General features: G+C 28.6%; 1 protein-coding gene across 1 annotated transcript; it reads left to right on the plus strand.

Moving 5' to 3' along the window:
• Positions 1 to 12,809: 12,809 nt before the first annotated feature.
• LOC112723702 (NEP1-interacting protein 2) lies at positions 12,810 to 17,128 on the plus strand. Its single transcript, XM_025775157.3, has 5 exons — positions 12,810 to 13,270; positions 13,809 to 13,987; positions 14,818 to 14,901; positions 15,544 to 15,711; positions 16,821 to 17,128. Exons 1-5 carry the CDS (start codon positions 13,135 to 13,137, stop codon positions 16,941 to 16,943), a joined length of 690 nt encoding a protein of 229 aa, XP_025630942.1. The 5' UTR covers positions 12,810 to 13,134; the 3' UTR covers positions 16,944 to 17,128.
• Positions 17,129 to 18,238: the final 1,110 nt, after the last annotated feature.

Raw genomic sequence — 18,238 nt, forward strand, 5'->3', positions numbered from 1 at the left:
TAACTCTCAATTGTTTATGACTAGTTTAAATATGTGACACATACAATACAATATTTTTATAAAACACCATCTGATATATATATATATATATATAAAGGCTGTAAAATTAAAATTAAAGTAAAAAAACGACAACATTTAACCCTAAAATTTTCATTTTTTACAAACACAATTACACAACCTCATTAAAGATATTGCAAGAAGAGAAGATTTTTTTTCAAGCTAGCGTTGGTTCAAATAAAATTATCATACTACAAGTTTATAAGAAAAATAATAAGTGACCTACTAAACTTTACAAGAATAATACTTCTTATTCTTTTATGTATAATACTTTTTCTTATTTATTAGTACTAAACTACAATATGTAAATCACTTATTCATATAATCCGCATGCTTTACATTTTTCTTCCTAATTTTGTGCTATAATTGAAAACATGCTTCTTTGGCCTTAAATTTGCTATGTTTAATCATCTCTCATTACCATTCGATACCTTGATATGTGTGTTAAGTGATTTCAGAGATTAATAGGTTAAAGTTGAATTTCATGGATATTGTTCTGAAGAAAATGGGTTTTGGGCGAAGGTGGAGAGAGTGGGTTATGGAGTGTGTTAGCACAACTTCTATGTCGGTGTTGATAAATGGGTCGCCAATAAAGCCGTTCAAGATGGAAAGAGATTTGCGACAAGGTGATCCTCTATCTCCATTCTTGTTTGTTCTTGTTGTGGATGTCCTACATAGAATGATTGGAGTGGCAGTCAGGAACGGTCGGATAGCTCCATTACTTGTTGGGAGAGACAATATAGAACTGTCACATCTCCAGTTTGCTTATGATACTGTGTTATTCTGTCCACCAGAGGAGGAGACTATTAAAAATTACAAGAGGCTGCTTCGTAGTTTTGAGGTGATGTTGGGGCTAAGTATCAACTTTGACAAATCCAACTTGATCCCAGTCAACTGTGAAGAACAGTGGGTTCAAAGTATGTGCAGCTTGTTGGGGGTGCAAAGAGGCTACTCTCCCGGTCAGGTACCTTCGAATCCCCTTAGGAGCTAACCCAAGGTTAGTCAAGACTTGGAAGTCAATTATAGACAAAGTGAAAGAGAAGCTCAGCTTATGGAAATCAAAGACACTCAACAAAGCGGGGAAGCTTGTGCTCATCAAAGCAGTTCTGAATAGCCTCCCGGTATATTATTTAAGTTTATATAAGATGCCGAAGGGTGTTCAGGAGAAACTTATTTCATTACAGCGAAGGTTCATGTGGAGTAAGGAGGATGGCAAGAAGGGGATGACTTTGGTTAACTGGGAATTGGTCTAAGCTCCAAAAAAGTTAGGTGGGCTAGGAGTTGGTAATGCGATGCTTCGTAACACAGCTCTCCTGTTTAAGTGGTGGTGGTGGTTCTCAAAAGAGAAGGGTCCGTTGTGGAAGAAGGTGGTTTGCTCATGTAATAGTCTCTCTCCTACTAAATTATTATCTTCCCAGACTTTACCTACTAGAGGGGGCCCGTGGAAGGATATCTGTCAGTTACAGATCAGGGAGCAACATATAAGAGACAAGATGATAAATGGCTTGTCTATGGAGATTGGCAATGACGGGAAACTCTTTTTTGGGAAGATGTGTGGCTAAGTGGTGGTCCTCTAAAGGAAAGGTTTCCAAGGCTTTTTTTCGGTTTCAGACCAAAAAGAATCTGTCATAGGGAACTATGGTTTCTGGGATGGGTTAGAGTGGATTTGGAACTTCTAGTGGAAGCGTGAGTTTTTCCAATGGGAGTTGGAATTGGTGAATCAACTACATGATGCTTTGAGACCGGTTAAACTAGCTTTTGATAGAGAGGATAGAGTTGTCTGGAAGTTTGACAAGCAAGGCATTTTTTCTACTAACTCATTTGTGCAGGTGGAAACACTACCGGAAGAGATAACAAGCTATAGCTTCACGAAGACTATTTGAAAAGGCTTAGTCCCCCCAAGAGTGGAGTTGCTTGCCTGGTTCGCTTTAATAGGCAGGGTGAACACAAAGGAAAGGTTGTGTCGTCTCGAAATCGTTAATCAGGATGAGAATGTGTGCGTATTATGTAATCATGATGTGGAATATATTCACCACTTGTTTCTTGGCTGTAAATTTACCTGGCAGGTGTGGTGCACTTGGCTATCTGATTTTGGCAGAAAATGGTCTGTTCCGGGTACCCTCAAAGAACACTTTAAAAGCTGGACAGGTGCTACAGGTAGAAAGGAGGAACATAAGGTGTGGTTTATAAGTTTCTTTGTCATTGTATGGAACGTCTGGCTGGAAAGGAACAGGAGGTTGTTTCAAAATAAAAGTAAAAGTGTCGAAGACATCATCAACATGACGCGATTTAACTACAAAGAGTGGAGGTGTGAAAATCCTTTTTGTTGTTGATGGCAATACTGGAAATGACATTGGGATGCATATATATTCGCTCTGACAAGTTACTAGGTGGATATAACAGACGTTGTTTTATTTTATTTTTATTTTGTTATTGTCACTACTTTGTGCTCCATGTTTGTGTTGAGCTTCTTTATTTCAAAAAAAAAAAAAACAAAAAGTACCAAACCAGTGATAATATAATAACATTAGTAAAGCCACATATCTAATTCATTACTTAATAAATAAGTCAAAAAAATAAAAAATTTTCACCATTTCTATACTTTAACATGTGGTGATTTCAATGAGTCAATTACAGCAGCGTCAAATAATTCTTGTGGTAGCTTTGGTGGATTGATTATGGCAAAACAGAGGAATTTACAATTTTCTATGTTAAAAGATGATAAATCATTATTTTGCATTTGAAAAAACCAAAATAATGTGTAGAATTTAAAGAAAAAGGAAGGGGTATGAAAACAAAAAAAAACAAAAAAACTGATAATACTAAACAATGTGAACAATGGACATATCGGATATTCAATTCAATAGGTATGCAGATAATTATGTTCATTATTTTTACTAGGATGTTTTTTTTTTTATTCGATTTATTTATATACAATTAATAATAGCTGGATGTTCAATTCACTAAGTGTATAAATAGTTATTCTCATGTTAAAGTTTAAGAAATAATTTAAAGGGTAGAGTATTTTTTTATTTTGTTAGGTCAACTCTAAAATTTATTATTTAAATTATTTATAAAAATTATTATTTACCTAAAAAAAATGATCAGAGCAACAAACGCTATAAAAAAATTTAACAAGTGTATGTCAATTTTATCGAATTACCAGGATAATTAGACTTCTATTCATTTCTCATTAGGAACTATATTTTTTTTTACTACAAGAATTTGAGTTATATTATTAAAATAATTCGATTAAAATGTATGATCCAATTTGACTATAATTCTGTGAGGAAAAAAAATCCATGTTTCTATTGTGGGAATTGCAATGGTAAAACCTGGAACCAAAGATACTTAGACATATAACAATTTACCAACAATTTATTGTGGCCTTACTAATTTGAGAGATGCCAGCATCAATTTCATTGAGAACTAGTGAAGTTGCACGGGGTATGATAAGTATAATGAAAAAAAAAAAATTAAAATATTGTTAGATTAGGTGCTTAATATGGATCTTTTATATTAAATTGAATCATAAAAATAAGAATATATAATTTTATTTTTTAAAAAAATGCAATATTTTATTAAAAAATTAAAAATACCGTTTAATTATAATAAACACATTATAATATAATTGTATAATAAAATTGTGAACAAAACAATTTAATATTAAAGTCTGGTAAAAAAATTAACTATAAAATTAAAATTTTAATGAACAAATTATTACCTTAATATAACAAAAAATATTTGTTATGCCATTTACTACAAATTACAAAAAATGATGAAATTCTATTAATAAAAAATTATAATACAATGCAGTATAATTATCACCATATTTAGATAATGAACTTTTAAAAGTTTATATTTAAAGATAAATGATATTATTAATGAAACTAAAATTCATACGAGTGGCAAGATTCTCTGCCAAACTAAAATCAATCCCACACTAAGCTGTCAATTAATGAGACACTATGTAATAAGCCAAAAAAAAAAAAATATGACCCGTAAATCAAAATCAATTACAATAGAAACTTAAAACTAAGATTTCAAACTCAAATTAATAAAAAATCAACCAAGAGGATGAGGGTTCCATTAACTGGACCATTCTTTATTAATGACATGTATTTAATCTTTAGTCAAGGTTTAAGTCTTTAAAATAATCCTGCCAATATTGTTGATTCTCAATTAATTATGCAGTTGGAATATCTCATAATATAAAGAGAGACTAAAAAATAAAATAGCATAACCATTTGAAACACAATGGCTCTATTTTTTTAGAAGAAATTTATTAAATATTTAAAACATCTTATAATGCTAAAGTCTTTAGTATAGTTGCAACATATGAATGAAGAATGGTGAATACAGTGAATGGCCTGGGAACAGTACTGGTTCCCATCCTTCCTGTCATACTCATAGAAAGGTTTGCACATATGGAAGGCATACAAACTGCATACAGTGAATGGTTTGCCGTGCATAATCTTTCCAACATTATCACCACAGATTGACACACTTGTTCACCCAAAGCTGTCATTGGCTTTTCCTGAGTAATACCAAAAAACAAAAACGTAATTAATGTTATTTAATCTATCATTTAATCACTAAGATATTTGAATTCATAATACCATAAAATGAAGAAACCTCTCCGTGCAACAATATATGTTGATTATTTGAATTAATCATTATATGTTACATAAGTTCAATCACAAATGAAAAAAAAAATAATTTGAAAAGAAAACAAACATATATATACTCTAATGCATACTCTCACAGATCAAAACATGAGCAAAAGTAATTCCAAATCTTATTCACTATGTCTAACCAAAGCTTTGAAATGGAGAGTAACGGTAGTATTCAACCTGATTATCAATATTTGTTATTTTTCACACTTTTTTTATCATAAAAACTTTAACCTAATACCCTCTTCTGCTGGAATGTCTTTCAAACATAGCATAATACACAAAGCAAACCATATAATTTCAAAAAGGATAAAAATAAAATACAAATCCTTATAACATATAGCTTATATGAGCCTTAACCATTCAATGAAAAAATAACCTAAAGAACAATAGTCAATCAATCAATGATGAAGATGACAAATAGACCCTTTTCAGTAAAAATGCAAACATAAAAATATTTATCAATAGGTGCTAGGGCGATACAATGCTTTGATATGGAATTTTCAATAACTTGATTTTTTTATAGACAAATAATAATAAAAGAAAACTACAAACTTCAAGCTTCAGCTAGATGAGAAAAATTTTATGTATCTTCATGACAGGCTTTAGCAAATGACGAAAAACTTGAAGATAGCATTCATCCCCTATGAATTCATAAAACAATCTGATAATTAATAACAGAGGATAACACATAATAGACATAAGTGTTTTTTTTTTATCTCACATCAAGCTTGAAAATCATGTCTATATAAGTCATATAGTACTTACCTGACAATTGTGCAAGGGTTGAAAGCATGCTATTACTCTAACAACAATTGTTGATCTGCCTTCAATTCCATTCGCATGTTTTAATGCACCCCAAAAGATATGCCACAATAGAGTATGGCAATGAAGGCACTAAACTAATAACTACAAAATAAAAAATAAACTAATGTGAGAATGGGTATGGCAGTGTTAATGGAACCTATCCTACCTGCGAAAACAAAGAATAATATGAGTTAGTTACTTTGTTATTTATGAAATGAAATTGTCTCAATTTGAGGATTCATTCATATCCATCATATATACCTTATTTGAGGCACAACTGAACCAAGCACCATCAGCAGAACCACCATGCCAGAGAAGGCTTTGCAAGGAAGAATGTGAACCTAAACCCTAAACCCTAAACCCTAAACCCTAAACCCTAACCCTAAAACCCTAAAACTCTAAACCCTAAAACCCTAAACCCTAAACCATAAACCCCTAAACCCTAAAACCCTAAACCCCTAAACCCCTAAACCCCTAAAACCCTAAACCCTAAAACCCTAACCCTAAAACCCTGAACCCTAAATCCCTGAGCCCTGAGCCCTGAGCCCTGAACCCTGAGCCCTACACCCTACACCCTAAACCCTAAACCCTAAACCCCACACCCAAACCCCAAAACCCCAAACCCCAAAACCCCAAACCACAAAACCCTAAACTCTAAACCCCAAGCCCTAAGCCCCAAGCCCCTAAGCCCCAAGCCCTAAGCCCTGAACCCTGAACCCTGAACCCTGAACCCTGAACCTTAAACCCTAAACCCTAACTTCAGTGAGGTTGATTCACTCCTTGTTCAGATTTTCGCATTACCAAATGTCTGCACATCATTAGCCAGTCAAACTTTGGTCATCCTTAGCCACCTTACCCCCAAACCACCACAGAATTCACCTTATTATTTACCTATAAAATTTGAAAATAAAAAGATAGGCCTCGTTTTATTCTATTTCTACTTTTAAATAAATTATTCAAAATTTTTCTTATATGAAATATATAAGTTATTAACTTTATTTATAATAATATTATTCTAGAAGATAATGTCCTAGCTTAGCCAAATTAATTAAAGATATGGTAAGATTTAGGGATTGGTCAGTCCCAATGAGAGCATATGACCTATGTTTAGGGGAGCTTAATCAAATAAAAATTGACATCATCATCAATACATCATTCTACTATTATAGTCACCTTGATGGCTTGATATATAATTAAAGGAATATAATACTGTAAAGTTTTGGTTTCGTATATAATATGGAAATTAAAGCTAGCATTCAAATTAAATATATATATATATATATACGAAACTTTTCAAATAACAATTATTATGAACTAAAGAAAGAAATTTAAATTTGCTACAATTATAACCACCAAATCTCCTTGAATTTTTTCAAGTTTTATAATTATACTCCAAATAATTAAGTAGTAAACAAATTAGCCCATTTTTTAAATAATCTCATCGAATTCCAACAATGCAATTTAAGAGAGAGAAAAAAAAAAGAAACAAGGAAAAATAAGGAGATGGCTACATATAATTTTTTGAAATCAAATTATTTATAAATTTAATTATTTTATTAATTTTTATAATTTTAACAAATTTTTAATTAGACCTTTATAATTTTAAAATTTGTAATTAAGTCTCTATATTAGATAAAGATTTTTAATTAGGTCATTTTTAACCATTATTTGTTAAAAAATAAATTTTTTTAAAATATTTATTTTGTGTTTGATATATAATAAATTATAAAATATTTCGAAAAATATATATTTTAGGATTAGTGTATTTTTATTATTTTTAAAGTCCTTAAAATTGATTTCTACTGTTTAATTGGTTCTTTCATAAATTTTAATTCAATTTTTAATAAATTTTATTATAAAAGAATTCATTTTAAATAATATAAGATAAATTAAGCCATCGTCACATTCCACTTCCAGAGAATTCGGCATTTGTGATTTTGATAGTAAAGTTGCAAGTTGCAATTGCATTTGCATGCATATCCGATCTTAGTTATATATACATATAATAATCTGGTGGTGAGTTTAGATTAGATTTGATGGGTCCACCAAAGTAATTGACAATCTTGCAATCTTGCGTGGAAGCATGGAGGTTCCACTTCCATAGATACGCACCATCTACGCTTTTATTTTGAACACCATGCACTAATGATTATTACTACATACTATGGAATCAACCAATTATTTTGCTAGAAACTTGTAGAGAAACAATTTTTTTTATTTTTCTAAAAAGAGGAGTGAGATTCGAATTCGATATTTTTAGGTTAGAATAAAAAGATTATTTCATTTAATTTTTATCTCGTTGGTAATTTTTAGAGAACATTATTTTTTAATTAATTGTTGAAACTTTTTTTTTTAAGAATTTAATAAGCGAGCCATTTTTTTAATTAATATTAACTATTTTTTATTTTTAAATTCTAATATTAAATCTTAAAATTTGTAACTCAATTTTAAATTTTTAAACAATAAAAATTCAAAAAATAATTTTATAATAAAAAATTAATTAATATTAAATATTTAAAAATTAATTTTCTATCGTTTCTTCTTTTTAAAATTCTTTGAATTAAACAATAAAATAACGTATAAATTAGGTTAGGAGTTACTAATACAAACTCTTGGATAGTATTTATTATTTAAGAGAGGGAATATAATGGAATAATAAAAAGATAAAAAATTTAAACTAAAAAGAAAAATACAATCACTATGAATTCAACCTCCATAAATATTTGATGGGTAATGGTAGTTATAATTATGGTGAGTGTGATAATTTCGAAATTTTAGTAATACTTCAAATGTATTATTAATATTAAGATCACACTTTTTAATTTAATTATATTTTTTATTTTTAAAATTAAAAATATTATCAAATAATAAAAAGTGTGACATTAATTTTAGTTACATTTTTTAAATATTGTTAAAGTTATATAACCACTATAATTATTATAATCATGGATTGGTCGAATGGTCAATTTACTCGTTTGTTTAAGTAAATGTCGGGAGTTCGAATATTACTTTATGTATATAGCAATCCATTAAGCAGCGATAGATTCTTAAATAAAGCTCAACTATGAACTAGTCTTTAATTTGTTGGATTAAAAAATATCGTGGATAAAAAGAATAGTTACTATAATTCTTGACAAAATTCTTGACATTCATATTGAAAGAGCAATGCACTTATTAGGTACAGAAGAAAGAAAAATGTGGCATGCATGAGACCATTATTATTATCGAAAATATTTGATAAAAAAATAAAAAAATTAATACTTATCTTATTTAATATTTATTAAAAATACATTAATTATAAATAAGATAAATTTTATTTTTTTTCTAACATTACCGTATTATTATTAACCTCCAAAAAATTAACACCACGCCTAATGAAACAAAACTATGTATCAATTAATTATTACTTCTTGCAATATAATGACACATGCATATATCTGCTCCTACACCATTATTATAATATTATATGCTATCAACTAACACTAGACAAAAGACATATATATACTAATGATTTACCAATGGGAAGTTCATGCATGTTTGTGTCGTCGTATAGCTAAAACTTTTATCTATAATTATCAACTGTTAAAAATATTATAATAAAAAAAATAGAAGTAGGTATATCGGTATAATTAATATTGCTACTAAGTTCTGATGAATCTTAGATATGTTCTCAATGAATAATTAATATGAGCTAGCTAAGTTCAAATAATCTAAAATGTATTTTATTATAATTTTTATTTTTATTTTTAATTTTTTCTTTTTAAAAAATAAAAAAACGAAAAAATTACTTCTTCTATAAATAAATTCTACTATAAATAATGGACTCCACCAAATAATTTAAAAATAATTAACTTCTTATTTTTTTTAGAAAAAAGGACAAATAGGTCCCTGACCTTTTGTCCCGCGAATATTTTCGTTCCTGACCAATGAAAAATACTTTTAAGTCCCTGACCTTCACAAAACTTGGACGGATCAGTTCCTGACGGAGGCATTTGGACGGATTAGTCCCTGACGGAGGCATTTGGACGGAGGGACTGATCCGTCCAAGTTTTGTAAAGGTCAGGGACTTAAAAGTATTTTTCAATGGTTAGGGATAAAAATGTCCGCGGAACAAAAGGTCAGAAACCTATTTGTCCTTTTCTTTTTTTTTTTATTTACAAATTTTTCACTTTATAAAAATAATCAAACACTATACTAGCAAAATAATTGTCACTCCCAACACTAGAAATCAATTAATGATGTGGCTATTAATATATGAAAAAATATAGGGTACCAACATATTATCTGTCAATTTATTATCAATAATAATTAGTTATTATATTTTAAACATATGTATAAAAAGACACATTCAGGAAATATATTTATAAAGATACTTCTATTAGACACGGCCATAAAAAAGATATTTTTATTAGACACATTCATAAAGACACTTTCATTAAACACAATTATAAACAAAAGTTGGCAAAAATTGATAGAAATGCTGTTGTTAGAAATTGTTAATATATATAAACTCGTCAGCTAAAAATGTCTAAAATCACCGTTATAACCACCACTAGTTTTCTTTTTGCAACAATTTGGGTTGACCGCTGTAAAAAAATGTCGCTATATGCTAGATTTTTTTGTAGTGTAGATTTTTTTTATAGTATCTTTTAATCCGGCAGATTAAGAATTAATTTATCGTCGCGGCATTGAATTTCATTTAAAAATTTATTATCAGCTAATGAATTGCTGCATGCATAAGACAGAATTTGAATTTCCGACATTTAAGCGAACTATTTCTAACAAGATATAATATTTACTTATATGGAATGTGTTAGTTGGAATACCACCAAATACCATATAGAAAACCGTGGGCCAATTTCTAACAAGATATAATTTATAGTTGGATTCAAGGGCCAAGAAAATAGTAGTACATATTTTATTTTCTAGGTAACAATTAGGTTTAGGACCATATACTATATAGCTAGCTCTTATTAAGGCTAGACATGCTTTCAGTCAATGATTGCAAGTTCAAATAAATTGAATGGCAAATTCAGGTTGTTTAGATTTGTCAAATGTATTCAATTCACTCATCAAAAATTTTATCTAACAAGTTATTTGCAAAAGATTCACAAAAGTAATGTGTACAAAATAATTAATCCTAAGTTGTTGAGTGAATATATACCTAGACAAGCTTATTTCATTTTAAAAAAATTTGGATTCAAGTCTCATCTCTAGGTAAAACGTTTTCAATAGAAGAAATAATTAAAGAAAATAGAGAAACAGCTTAGTATTAAACATTAAATAGAGAAAGAAAATCACCCTATATACACACACACACTTCTCACTTCTCTAAATAAATAATAGTAGTAATAATGATAATTATAAATAATAATAACTATTTAATTAAAAAAATTCACTTTTATTTAAGAAAATTATATATATAACACAATATATAATAATGTTATTTTAACATTCTATTTTGACAACTCTCACAAATAATTCTTTATATGTCTAACATAAAATAACATAATAGAACTTGTTTGCGAATAGGGGTGGCAATATGTACCCAATTCGCGGGTATTCAACCCGACCCGCAGCGGGTAGGGTAGGGTGCAGGTAGGGTTTTCGTGCGGGTTGGGTAGGGTGTGGGTTGAGCTTCAACCCTACCCGACTAACCCGCACTCTATATATGTTTATATTATATACTTATATAAAAATATGTTTTAAGTGGATGTTGAATCAAAGACCTCTCACTAAATGTAAAAGATCTTTAGCCACTAAAAGAAAATCATTAATTGATAATTTAATATTTTTTTTTACATAAAAATCAGTTCTATTTTAAATTATCATCAAGTTATATGTATATTTTTTATACCCGCGGGTAGAGTCGGATATCCGCGGATTAAGAGCGGATAGGATTAGGGTTGGGATATTCTCAACCCGTGGATAGGGTAGGGTTTAGTTTATATAAAAATCTCGACTCACGGGTAGGATTAGGGTTAAATCCAAACTCTACCCTACCCTACCCATTGCCACCCCTATTTGCGAATTACCTTGAACGATAGAATTTACGTTTGATCGGATAAACAAACTTTATAATTTTTGGATTAGTTGAATGAATAATAAAGGTGACTTGTAAATACAGCTCGATGTTCAAGTCAAAATAAATTTAAATGGTAGAATTTTGAGTGTGTGTAATATATCTAAAGAAGTTCTAAACTCCTCTTTTTATAATTTTATTTTATTATTTTATTTTTTTAATTGGCTAAGATAGAGAAGTTGTTTAAATTTAAATATTGGTTAATAATTTTTAATTATCTAGTTTGTTCCGGATTTTTGGATCATTTGAAAATAATTTAAACTTGAGAGTCAAGTCATCCCGTTGAGGCCAGAATTTGGGTCCGTAACTTCTTACTCATGTGATGAATTATTGAATACCACAACTTTATATATAATTAAACTCTATTATTAAAGCAATAATGTAGAGTAGCTAGCAAAAGAAGTTGTCCCATTCACAAGGCAAAAAGGGAACTTACTTTCTTTGTTGTTTTCTTTCCCTCTCATTATTTTGTGGCCGTCACTATAACTTGCACGTGCCATTGGTGTCTTGTGTTTTTTAATAAATATTTAAAAATGGTTTTCAAAAAATTTTAAATTAAATATTTTATTTTCTAAAAATTCTTAAAAATTACTTTTAAAACATAGGTTATTCCTTTGTTATTTAAAAAAACATAATAACTTTTTAAAACTTAATTATCTCATAATAAAATTTATTACGAATTTATTTATTTAGTATATATACATATAATTTTTTATTAAAAATGATGAAAAACAATCTGTCTAATAAAAATAATTCTAAATAATTTCTAAAATAATAAAAGAAGTTTAAAAACCAAAATATCCCATTTAAAATTGTTTAAAATCAATTTGATTTTTCCTCTTTGTTTTTCTCATGAGTGAATATTCCACTCGATCCCTTACAATTAACTCGAAAAGATAACGAGGTCTAAAAAAAAAAAAACACCCAATCCGGCCCTTAATTTTTTTTTGGAACTGATTAGCTCCTGTGCAAAAAAAAAATAACATTGACTTTTTTTGATACAGAGACTTCGTTGTTCTTTCGAGATAATTGTCAGGAACCGAGTTGAATTTTTTTTTTGTCAAAAACCTCGTTATCTTTCGAAATATTTTTTTTTTTCTGTTAGGTTCCGAACTTGAAAGCCAATTGATTTCTTGGCTAAGAAAATTAGTAATGAAGTATAGAAATAGAGAGAGTGAAAGAGTGACGTTAATCTAAAAGAGGCACATTGCATTAAATGCGAGTTGGTTGATGGTAGTTTCATTCCACCTTCTCCCTCACCTTTCCCTTACTCCTTAAGCTTCACCTTCTAAATCTCTCTATATCTATATATCTTTATAAATAAATACATATAATATATTATATCATATCATATCATATAAGCATATATATATATATATATAAATAAAGGTATAAGAATAGCAACAATAATTAATCTATCAAATAGAAAAACAGTGGTGTCACTACTACTACTACTAGTAGCTAGCATTATTTTGCTTAATAACCAAGCTTGTGAGATCATATCCTTCTTCATCAATGGAGTTTGTGGCAGAAAATCCAAGTCCTTTGTTGGGTTCCTTTGTGGAGAGAGTGAACATGGTTGGTAGCCATGCCCTCTCTGCCATTGTTAGGAACATCTTCTCTGCCATCTTCACCTTCTGCTTTGCATTAGGTACTACTTCAATTCACTACTTCTTCATTAACTTAGCTTCAATTCTCTCTTGTTTAATTTCATTCTATTTAGCATTTCACATTCTACATTCTGAGTTTTTATTTGTACCTGTTATTTCACCTATTAAAACCAAGAATTCGACTAATTCAACTCGAAAAACTGTTTTTTTTAGCAATTTTTTTCTTTTTTAGTTTAGTAATGAACTCGAATTCAACCTCGAATTCGAGCTCATTACTAAAAGGAGTCCTTTTGTTTACTAGGACTTTGTACAAGGTTGTTTTTTGCATTTCTTAAAAGGTCCAAACACAAATGCACTTTTTTATTTTATTGTTGAATAATGTACTTTAATTTGAATTTTGTGAGAAAAATCCAAACTTGGGATGTGGGCATTTGTTAGATTCTTGTTCTGTAATTTGCAGTATTTTTGACATTTTTTTCATATTTATTTAGAATTCTCAATAATTGTGACACTTTTTGAGGTTAATACATACATACAAGGTTTTGATTTTAATTAATGAGGTTTGTTTTTTGTTGGCAGTGGGGACTTTGTTGGGGGCTATGACTGGAGCTTTGATAGGACAAGAGACAGAGAGTGGATTCATTAGAGGAGCTGCCATTGGAGCCATTTCAGGAGCTGTTTTTTCCATTGAAGTTTTTGAATCTTCTCTTGTTCTTTGGCAATCTGATGAATCTGGAATTGGCTGCTTCTTATACTTGGTGAGTTCTTGTTCACCATCCAATGTTGTAATAATCCTTTAATTGGATCTTTGAATGGTTGAATTTGGTGTGTTTGGACAACAAACTAAAGTATTTCTTAAAATAATCAAATTATATAATCAATGTATTTTGTTTTAATATCCACTTTATATCGTCATTATACTTAGCATTTAATTGATACTCATTTTTAGATGTTCAAGTAGCATATCAATTGGATAATAAAATATTTAGTACCTTTTTTTTTTTTAACCAAAGATAGGAGACTCGAACCCGCAACCTCTTAATTGAGTATGAAGAGACTATGCCATTTGAACTATTACTCATTGGCAAAAATATTTAGTACTCTTGAGATTTCATATTGTTATCTCTTTATTCCTTATCTATGTATTTAAATATAATTTATATATTCAAATATATTAGTTTGAAAATGTATAAAAGAAGGGTCTTTTATATAGGACAATAAAAAATCAATTAATAATCAGCCAATAAGAATTTACATATCTAAAATTTGAAAAAGCATAGTTAAACAATTCTTAATCAGTCAATTTTAAATAACTGTAATTAATAACCATTATTTTTGTATTTTTTAAAAAATAAAATTTAAATAATCATAAATTAATGATAATTAATTAGTATAAAATACAATTTAAAAATATTTGTTGGCTTGTTGTTAGTTAGACTTAGCGAGATTGCTAAAATTTATGTTGACTAATTATAGGCTATTTTATTTTTTAATTTATTTATAAGAAAATAATAGTAATAGATAAAAGAAAATATCATTGTGTATTGTATATATATAATCTAATGATTTTGAGTAAATGTGCATGCAGCTTGATGTAATTGCAAGCCTATTAAGTGGAAGACTTGTGAGAGAAAGGATTGGTCCAGCAATGTTAAGTGCTGTCCAAAGTCAGGTAATTTACTTGGTCCTAATTTCATAACCAATTTACAATGATGTTGACACACAAATTTTTGTTAATGTAGTGTTATTTATATATATATCAAGGACAAAAGTGTATAAATGGACACCAATTCAAAAAACAAATAAACTTTTTTACAATGTAAAAAAGTATTTTAAATTTAATTTTAATATACTCATAGTATATAAAATGAATAAATTATTATTTGTACACATCAAAGATACAGATATTGACAAATGTACCCATATAAAAATAAAACGACAATTATAACCACGAAAGATGACTTCCGTATGCCAAGAATAGCCAGACGTTGGTTACACAATTGGTCCGTTAGGGTATTCTTGGCATACAGAAGCTATTTTCCGTGAATACCATTGTCGTTTTATTCTTATATGAATACATTTGTCAGCGTTTGTATCTTTTATGGATATAAATGATAATTTATTTTATAAAAAATTTAACTCAATTAATGAATTTAAAAATTAATTTCTTTTGTTAATATGACAATACATAATTAATTGTCTCGGTAAAAAAAATTTACACTTTGAGTATAAAAAATTAAATTTTAATATTCTTTTTTTGCTAATGCAACTTAATTACATATGCATGTGAGATTAACTTTAATTTCATTTTCAGATGGGTGCTGTTGAGATTAACTTTGATGATGTTCAAAACATATTTGACACTGGTGGTGCAAAAGGCTTATCAAAAGATTCAGTTGAAAAGATCTCAAAGATCATAATTACAAGTGACAACAGTGTTGATGCTTCTGGTGAAAAGGTTTCTTGCTCAGTTTGCCTTCAGGTTTGTTTACACCTCATCTTTTTTTTTTTCTATATTAATTAAAAGAGAAATAAATAACATCTTTATTTGTCACTATTATTTTTTAGATTTAATTATTTTATTAGTCTTTATAATTTTACTAAATTTTTAATTAATTTTATATATAATTTTTTTTTCAATTTAGTCCCTACATTGTTTTTAATTTTGTAATTAGGTTATTTTTATGTCAAAAATGTTATAATTAACAGAATATTTTTCCTAAAAAATATGCGGTAAAAAATTTAATTAAATTTTTATAAATACCTTTAATTTGCGAAAAAATATTCATTTAACTCTAAGATTTTTTATATTAGAAAATACCTAACTATAAAATTAAAAGTAGTGTAGAGATTCAATTGAAAAGAAAAAAAAATATAAAGATCTAATAACAAATTTGGTAAAACTATAGAAAATAATAGAATAATTAAACATATTTTTTATTAATATTAATAAAATTGAAAAGCTTTCAAGTATATCAGTATCTCGGTATTTCAGTAAATTTTAACCGTTGATCTTAATTATATATATTATATATATTTTCTATAATTAAGATCAAAGATTAAAAATCACTAAAACACCAATGTAACGGTACACTTGGAAATTTTCCAAAAAAAGGTTTAATTACTCTGTTGGTCCCTATAGTTTTGTAAAATTTTCAATTAGGTCCCTATACTTTTTTTCTTTTTAATTGAGTCCCTACGCTAAATTTTTTTTCAATTAAGTCCTTCTTAGTAGTAATTGACTTAATTTTATAGGGACCCAACTAAAAAAAAAATTGGTATAGAGACCTAAATGAAAAGAAAAAAAGTATAGAGACCCAATTAAAAAAAAAATTAGTGCAAGGACTCAATTAAAAAGAAAAAAAGTATAAGGACCTAATTGAAAATTTTACGAAACTATACACACCAACAGAATAATTAAACCCCAAACAAATTATATATACAGAGATAGTTTTTGGATTGAGTTTGGTATATAGAAGTTACTCACTTTTGTGGTTAGATCATACCTACAAAGTGTGTTGTTGAGCTTATAAAAGTGTTATGAAATTGACATTATGAACTTTTTGTGATTTTTTTTTCTTTTGTTTTCAGGACTTTCAAATTGGAGAAACAGTTAGAAGCTTGCCCCATTGCCATCATATGTTTCACCTACCTTGCATTGACAAGTGGCTCATAAGGCATGGATCTTGCCCTCTATGTAGAAGGGATCTGTAATTTTTGTACATGTATCTGGAAATTAAAAAAAAAAAAGAAGGATATTTCATTGTTTATATGCGCATTTAATTACTTGTAGGAACATATATACTCAGGGTACATTGTTGTAAAATTCCCTCCCAATGCCATTTATGAGTGGCACCAATATTGTACCAAGTTAGTGAAAAGAAAATTTTGGCATTAAATAGAGTCTATTATTATATTTATTATATTCTTAAATTAAATAATTTTAAGACATAATATTAGAATTTTTATACTCAAAATATTTTAAATTTGATTTTTGTTAATATTAAGAGAAATAATTTTAGCCTAAGACAAAAAAAATATCTATTTAAAAGTAATATAAATATTTACATATATTTTTTTGTTACTTTAAATTTTTTAGATAAGTAATTTTTATGCTAATAATTTTTTTATATATTAATTTAATTTTGATCCATTATTATTGAGTTATTGTGAAAGAATTTCTCATTATATATCATCTAAGTATGTATTTATGTTGATATATCAAAGTAATTAATTAACTCGCACACAATTGGTTAATTGTTGTCTTAAATGTTAGTAGAAATATTAAGTATAGAGAATTAATTTTTAATTAGTCAATTAACATTAGTAAATTTTTTTATTGTAAATGTTATTTTCTGACTCCTACTTTTAGACGATTTATAATTTAGGATTAAGATTTAGATATTTAAATATAAAATTTAGAGTTTAGTTTAGGATGTAAAATTTAAGATAAAAAAATGATTAAAATTGATTGGAAAAAATTAACTCTCTAACGAATTAAATTCATATTAGTCTTTTGTACAAACATTGGGTTAATGTTCAAATTGGTCCCCGAAAGATTGCACGATCGTCAATTTTGTCCCCGAAAGAAATTTTTAATCAAATTAATCCTCGAAAGATTAGACATCAATCACGTTTGTCCTTCTGTTAGTGGGCTCGAAAATTCCGTTAACGGCAGTACAGGTGGACTGTTAAGTGACACCTAGATTCATCCAAAAACGACGCCGTATAGCAAGAAAGGCTATTACTGAAGTAACTCTCCCATTCCCCTTCTCCCTTTCACTTTCACTTACACTTTTCCCCCCTTTCACCCAAAACCAACGAAGAGTCACCGAAACAGAGTAACAAGAAGACGCTACTTTGATCACCCGTGGAAGCAATAACCAGCGACGCCGTTCGCCTTGCGATCGGTCCTCCTCGTCACAGTCTGAAGGTCACCAGTCTTTTGCGGTGGTAGGCGCTGTCTCCGGTGAGAGGTAAGTTCTCTTGCATGGCGAGTTCCTTCTCTA

The sequence above is a fragment of the Arachis hypogaea genome, chromosome 11, assembly GCF_003086295.3.
Source record: "Arachis hypogaea cultivar Tifrunner chromosome 11, arahy.Tifrunner.gnm2.J5K5, whole genome shotgun sequence".
NCBI lineage: Eukaryota > Viridiplantae > Streptophyta > Magnoliopsida > Fabales > Fabaceae > Arachis > Arachis hypogaea.

Bases quoted from the DNA above. Each gene is read 5' to 3' on its own strand.
- LOC112723702 (XM_025775157.3), top strand. From the start codon at position 13,135: ATGGAGTTTGTGGCAGAAAATCCAAGTCCTTTGTTGGGTTCCTTTGTG. The intron at 13,271-13,808 runs GTACTACTTCAA...TTTTGTTGGCAG, and splicing joins CACCTTCTGCTTTGCATTAG to TGGGGACTTTGTTGGGGGCT. The intron at 13,988-14,817 runs GTGAGTTCTTGT...ATGTGCATGCAG, and splicing joins TTGGCTGCTTCTTATACTTG to CTTGATGTAATTGCAAGCCT.